The sequence below is a fragment of the Scatophagus argus genome, chromosome 12 (genome assembly GCF_020382885.2).
Source record: "Scatophagus argus isolate fScaArg1 chromosome 12, fScaArg1.pri, whole genome shotgun sequence".
In the NCBI taxonomy this organism is placed as follows: domain Eukaryota; kingdom Metazoa; phylum Chordata; class Actinopteri; family Scatophagidae; genus Scatophagus; species Scatophagus argus.
The window spans coordinates 1,772,935-1,780,000 of NC_058504.1; the positions used below are offsets into that span (position 1 = coordinate 1,772,935).

The 7,066-nt window shown below is 50.3% G+C and overlaps 1 protein-coding gene across 3 annotated transcripts in view; it reads left to right on the top strand.

Moving 5' to 3' along the window:
• Positions 1–602: 602 nt before the first annotated feature.
• Positions 603–7,066, top strand: part of pcdh10b (protocadherin 10b) — a 16,863-nt gene continuing 10,399 nt past the window's right edge. The window contains exons 1-3 of one of the 3 annotated variants that reach the window (XM_046406802.1): positions 603–4,315; positions 5,224–5,282; positions 5,485–5,591. In XM_046406802.1, the coding sequence (XP_046262758.1) occupies positions 1,802–4,315; positions 5,224–5,282; positions 5,485–5,591 (2,680 nt within the window). In that variant the 5' untranslated portion in view covers positions 603–1,801. The remainder of the gene's footprint in view (positions 4,316–5,223; positions 5,283–5,484; positions 5,592–7,066) is intronic. The other 2 variants (XM_046406804.1, XM_046406803.1) reach the window with 2 other exon arrangements.

Genomic DNA, 7,066 nt, shown 5'->3' on the forward strand with positions numbered 1-7,066 from the left:
TCCTTATATTTTAATAGATATATGAATAAAAGGTAGAAAATAATGATTTAGAAAACTTGTAAATGGAACAATAATCAGGAGTGAAGGGGTTCAGTATTTGTGGACTAAATCCCGCATGCTGTGTGGTTTCTTATTTCCTGAAGAGTTCTCCACATGGTTGTTGCTTTTACAGGAAAGGCTGAATGTCCGGATTTACTGTATCCAAGTACCTTTAGCTTTACCTTCACACAAAATTCCATTCACACAGACAACAACAGTGTCTGCACTACACAATGTATAGACAAAAGTATTTGCACAGGGCCTGTCTCTCAGGGTTTGGGCTCGGCCCCTGACTTCCAGTGAAGGGAAATCTTAATGCTTCAGCATACCAAGACATTTTGGACAATGCTATGCTTCCAACTCTGTGGCAACAGTTTTTTGAAGGTCCTTTTCTATTCCAGCATGACTGTGCCCCAGTGCACAAAGCAAAGCTCCATAAAGACATGGCTGGATGAGTTTGGGGTGGGAGAACTTGACTGGCCCACACTTCCCAGAAGAGTGGAAGCTGTTTTGGCTGCAAAGCTGTCTGTGTGTTTATAATGAGGCGACATTAAAGTCCCTGTAGGTGTAATGGTCAGGTGTCCCAATACTTTTGTCAATATAGCGTTTTTTTTTTGTTTTTTTTTTTCAGTGAATCAGTTTCTGGTTTGAATTTCCACCGCTAGGGGTCGTATGAGGTCCGCAGATCTTCCGCTCTGCCTGCCTCGCTTGTCCCGCCGCTGTGTGGCTGGAGCAGAGTTAATAACGTTACTACTGTTGGGTGTAATTATAGCGCTCAGCTTTAAGAACAGCACATGAATAGCGAATGATTCCCTGCATACATATCACAACATTTGCATGCATTAAGCCGGTTCGCCCAGCCTGTCCTGAGGCCCACAAGAGCCCCGCCACCACGTCAACAAGTCCCCCCCTCAGTCCAATCACACGCTGGCTCATTAGGTGATGCGCTTTTCATCACGGTCAGGTGGAGAGTGTGATCACGCTTTGGCAGCCAGGGGTTAAAGTCAGAAATGTCCTGCCGTGTCGCTCCATATCGTTTTTTGCGTCAGATATATTAAAAGGAAGTCAGTCCGAGCTTAGCGGGAGGTTCAGAGACAGAGAGGCGGTGAGACAGACTTGGGCCCAGCGGACTTTAATAGGCAGCCCAGCTACCCAATCAGGAGAGAGCTTTCAGCGTGATTTACAGCCGCGGGGACTGAGAGGGGGAGGCGCGATGCGGGAAAAAAGCAAATAGCTGAGTGAACAGTGCCAGTAGTGAGTGGAGTGGAGGTGACCGCAGTGAGGGAGCAGGGTGTACAGAGGAGACACGGCCGCAGAAACAAAGACGAGAAGCCTGAAATGCATGTTCCGATGAGGGACCATCACACAAGACAAAATGTGTCTCTTCTGTTTTTTTGTCTTGTATGGATTATGACTTCTTTTCCCCCAACTCTGGCTTCATCACTCCGGCAGCTCCGTGCTTCATTGGAATGTGCGCTGTAGCCTCTCCGGGACGCGTCTGAAATACAAGACAGCGGAGCGGAGCGGAGAACAGGAGAAAAGAGGCTTCCGCGGTCATTAAAACTCCTTTCAAAATTAGAATGCATCAGTTTTAATTGGACCCATTCCTCCGGACGCCTCGCGCATTTTTAAGACTTTTACGCATTTTGGAGACTTTTGCCTCCCGACTGAAATGGGTGATGGGAATTGACATTTTGCTCATAAAAAGAGGATAATACATTTTATAATCTTTTTTTTCTACCCAAGTGCACTTTTTCCGGCGATGATTGTGTTTTTGATTGCCCTGTGCATCACGGATGGAGTGTTCTCTCAGATACGCTACTCTGTGCCGGAGGAGGCGGACCATGGTACCTTGGTGGGGAATATCGCCGAGGACTTGGGACTGGACCTGACCAAACTGGCCTCCCGCCGCTTCCAGGTGGTGCCCAGTTCGCGGACACCGTACCTGGAGGTGAACCTGGAGAACGGCGTCTTGTTCGTAAATGAAAAAATAGATCGGGAGCAGATCTGCAAGCAAAGCGCCAGCTGCCAGCTCAACATGGAAGTGTTCTTGGAGAACCCGCTGGAGCTGTTTCGGGTCGAAATAGAGGTGGTGGACATTAACGACAACCCGCCCAGCTTCCCGGAGACAGACATCACGGTGGAGATCTCCGAAAGCGCCACTCCGGGCACCCGTTTCCCTCTGGAGAGCGCGTTCGACCCTGACGTGGGCTCCAACGCTTTACGCACGTACGATATCACCACCAACAACTACTTTTATCTCGACGTGCAAACTCAAACGGACGGGAACAAGTTCGCGGAGCTGGTCCTGGAGAAGTCGCTGGACCGGGAGCAGCAAGCAGCGCACAGGTACGTGTTGACCGCGGTGGACGGCGGTCAGCCTCCCCGGACTGGCACGGCGCTGCTGGTTGTCAAAGTGTTAGACTCTAATGATAACGTGCCGGTGTTTGACCAGTCCGTCTACACGGTGAGCCTCTCTGAGAACGCACCGGTGGGCACGCTGGTCATACAGCTAAACGCCACCGACCTGGACGAAGGATTAAACGGGGAGATCGTTTATTCCTTCAGCAACCACATCTCCACCCGAGTAAAGGACCTGTTCAGTATAGACCCGCGCACCGGGCGCATCGAGGTGCGCGGAGAGGTGGATTTTGAGGAGAGCAGCCTGTATCAGATCTTCGTCCAGGCCAAGGATCTGGGGCCAAACGCGGTGCCCGCACACTGCAAAGTGCTCGTCAAAGTCAACGACGTGAACGATAACGCACCAGAGATCACCTTCAGCACCGTCACTGAGTCGGTGAGCGAAAAAGCAGCTCCCGGCACCGTCATTGCTCTGCTCAGTGTGACGGACAGGGACGCGGAGGAAAACGGGCAGATCCACGTGGAAATCCTCGGCGATGTGCCCTTCAAATTAAAGTCCTCCTTTAGGAATTATTTCACCATAGTGACCGATGGACCGCTGAACCGGGAACAGGCGGACTCCTACTCCGTGACTGTGGTCGCGCGGGATAAAGGGACGCCTTCACTTGCTACCAGCAAGTCCATTCGAGTCCAGGTGTCGGATGAGAACGACAACTCACCCACATTTACGCAACCCATATATGATGTGTATGTGACGGAGAATAACGTGCCGGGGGCGTACATACACGCTGTGACGGCTCTGGACCCGGACATCGGACAGAACGCGCTCATCAGCTACTCCATATTAGAGTGTGATATCCAGGGCATGTCCGTCAAAACATATGTGTCCATCAATGAGGAGACAGGCTATCTGTACGCACTCAGGTCTTTCGATTATGAGCAGCTGAAGGATTTCACATTCATGGTCCAGGCCAGTGACTCGGGTACCCCGGAGCTCTCCTCCAACGCCACAGTCAAAATCATCATCGTGGATCAGAATGACAACCCCCCCTTGGTGCTGGCACCCTTGGGGAAAAATGGCACAGCCAAGGAGCCCCTCCCCCGCACAGCTGAGCCGGGCTACCTGGTGACCCGCATTGTTGCCATGGACGCCGATGACGGTGAGAATGCTCGGCTGTCCTACAGTATCCAGAGGGGGAACGAGAATGGCATGTTCAGGATGGACTGGAGGACGGGCGAGCTCCGGACGGCGAGGCGGGTGTCGGCCAAGCGAGACCCCCACCAGCTGTATGACTTGCTGATTGAGGTGAGAGACCACGGCCAGCCGCCGCTGTCCTCCAGCGCCAGCGTTCTGGTGATGCTGGTGGACAGCGTGACTGAAGGCCGCGGCGGCGGGAACCGAGGAGGCATCACCAAGGCCAAAGACGGCACCCTGGACCTCACCCTCATCCTCATCATCGCCCTGGGTTCTGTCTCCTTCATCTTCCTCCTGGTCATGATTGTGCTAGCTGTGCGCTGCCAGAAGGACAAAAAGATCAGCATTTACACCTGTCTGACCAGCGACTGCTGCCTGGGCTGCAGCTCCTGCTGCTCACGGCAGGGTCGGGCCCGCAAGAAAAAGCTCAGCAAGTCGGATATCATGCTGGTGCAAAGCGCTGGTAACGTCAGTGGGGCCGGTACGGCTCAAGTCCCCGTGGAGGAGTCAGGGAGCTTTGGCTCCCACCACCAAAACCAGAACTATTGCTACCAGGTATGTCTGACTCCAGAGTCTGCCAAAACCGACCTCATGTTCCTAAAGCCGTGTAGTCCGTCTAGGAGCACAGACACCGATCACAACCCGTGCGGGGCCATAGTGACAGGGTACACAGACCAGCAGCCTGACATCATATCAAATGGCAGCATTTTATCAAATGAGGTAAGAGTCCCTCTCATACCTACAGCTTAACTCCCCTTCTGTTGAGAATGCCTCAGCATGTCCAAAACCTGATTCCGACATACACATGAAGCCTGCCTGATTGATAAAATTCAAGCACATCCTTACATGACAGGTTCAAAAGGTTTCATACAGTGGCCATTTTCATCTCCTGCTGTATCATGTCAGTTCAGGAGAGGTGTCATGTCTACAGAGTGCTGTTAGGTGCTAACACAAACAATATGCTGCGACATCATCAGATTTACCTCAGAAAAGGAACTGAAGCAAACACAGCGATCAGACTAGCGGGTGGTGACATGTGGCCCTTAGCAGTCCTCAGGGAGGTCGGCCCTGAAACAGCTAAGATTGCATGTTATTGTTGAAGCTGTAAGAATGAAAAAAAAATCAGAATTAGAGAAGCACACAAGAACGTTCAGTATGGTGGCTCAGAGGCTGCTGGTTGGTGCGTGTGCACCTGTGTGTGTGTGTGTGTGTGTGTGTGTGTGTGTGTGTGTGTGCGTGAGTGTGAGAGAACCATTCCCCCGGGACAGGCACATTCACATTAAGCACACTGGTTACAAAGTTGCTGAGTTGCATGAGTACAAAGATGCATGTCTTGGCTGTGCCAGCCTGAGTAGGTGCATTACTTCATCTTGCACCTTGGCACAGTATGTGTACAGCCCCCCGCCCCATGGGAGGGCTCACCTATTCAAACACAGTCCTCACCGGCCCTGAGCAGCACGTGTAATGGCTGAAAACAAGCTCAGTTAACACCAAAATGAAACTCAGTGGGTTGCATCCTTTTTGGCTCGATGGTGGTGTTGTTTAATTTCTGCTGACTCTTTTCTGTGCTAATCGTGTTCCACGAGGTGCTAGAGTGGCACAGCTGAAAAGTGTCCCTTCTCTTTCAGACCAAACACCAGCGTGCTGAACTCAGCTATCTGGTTGACAGGCCGAGACGTGTCAACAGGTAAATATGGAAGAAGACTGTCTCTGTAGCCTTTCTGCCGCTCAGTTTCTCATGAGCCTCTCATTCGTCGACTGCTTCTCCCTCACTCAGTGATAGCTTTCATTGTGACGATGTGTAATGATTACAACTGCTGCTGGATAAAAAAAAAAAAAACATCAAAATGCTAAGTGAGGCTTTGATTTAATGCTATCCTCTCTTCCAGCTCGGCATTCCAGGAAGCAGACCTGGTCAGCTCCAAAGACAGTGGTCACGGAGACAGCGAGCAGGGAGACAGCGACCATGATGCCACAAACCGAGGCCATTCCTCTGGTAAGAACTGCCTTTGCTGCTGCAGTGAATGACCCGCCTCTGCTTTCACTACGAGTTTATTTGATTTTCCAAGTTGCGCGTTCAAAGGGCAAGTTGATGGCTCTCTGGCTTCTAAAGTCAGTGCTGATTAGCATGTGGTTATTATGTGGTGTGAGTCCAGGGGCTCTCCAGTGCTCCTCCTGCTCATTTGCAGCACATTGTGTAGGTTGGAACAATGAAAGCTTATTTTAATAAGAGCCAACATCACACACAGCTGGAGTCAGCATCACCTGAGGCCTTTCACTGCGTATGACAATTGCCTTTTATGCTGATGGTGTTCGAGACGTTCTGATTTCTCTGTAGTGCTGTTTGGCTTGAGATTTCTTGTTAATAAAAAATGAAGAAGAAGAGCAAAATAAAAATGTCTTGTAGCCCAATCAGATCCTCGCTGCCTCTAAGTGCTCGCCCCTGATGGGAGCATGTCTCTTAATATTTGTTTCTGTCTTTTCTGAGACGTGATGATTAATATCGGTGGGCAGAAAGCGAACCCCGACGCCATTATTTGTAAATATGTGGCGGTGTTAATGATGTGCCCGCTCCCTGTGAGCTCGGTCACTTAGTGCTGCTCGATGAGATGTGATGGGCTTTTTAATGAGCCCTCACTCCTACTGGAGTGCCGGGAAGCGGACCAAATAGGTTGCGGCCGCAGCAGACAAAACTGACGATTCATTCGTTCATTAAATTAATTAACTCTCAGACTGCACTCCCTCCATGCTTCTCTTTCCTCTTTTCCTTCCTGACCGCATTCTTCCACATCCACCCTCTTCTTCTTTTTTACTCCTTCCTAAAGGAACCCATCTGAGCTCATAAAACAGGGCCCCACAGAGTTATGAATGTTGGCTTTTTTGTCCTCACTCAGCAGCAAGCTTTTTTTGGTGCGGGTTGTCGGTGGATGAAGCCTGTCATCATGTCTGGTCAGCCACAGCAGGGCCCCCTCACTGTGCCAAAGGGAGCTCGCCTGCCACTTCCACTGTCACTCCAGTGGGCCTGGATGGGCTCCACAGACCTCAGTAAACAGAAACACACAGAGCTGAACCCCCTCCCTGCCGCCACAGCCGCTGTTTGAGCTGCTTTAAAATGCTTCTGATTTTTCTTTCTCACCTGATCGGGACTGAGCCAGCCAGCTGCTTCATGTGGATGGAGTTGTCCTATTTTGTGTGCATTGCACATTGCCTTTCGTGTGAACACTGCCAGCCAGAGTTTGAATTCTGTTGTGAATAGTCACATTTTTCTATACAAGTAGGGCAGGGCATGATTTGAAATTTATTATTGTGTTTGGTATCAGAGGGAAAAAACTGTTCATCATTGAACAAGTAAGCCAAATTAGATAAATGTTGGATGTTGTCTAAACACACGAGCCGTACAGGAATTAAGCCAAAATGCAGGTCATACAACAGAACTTTTGAAGAACTTTGTGAAAGTATTAAAGCTAGACT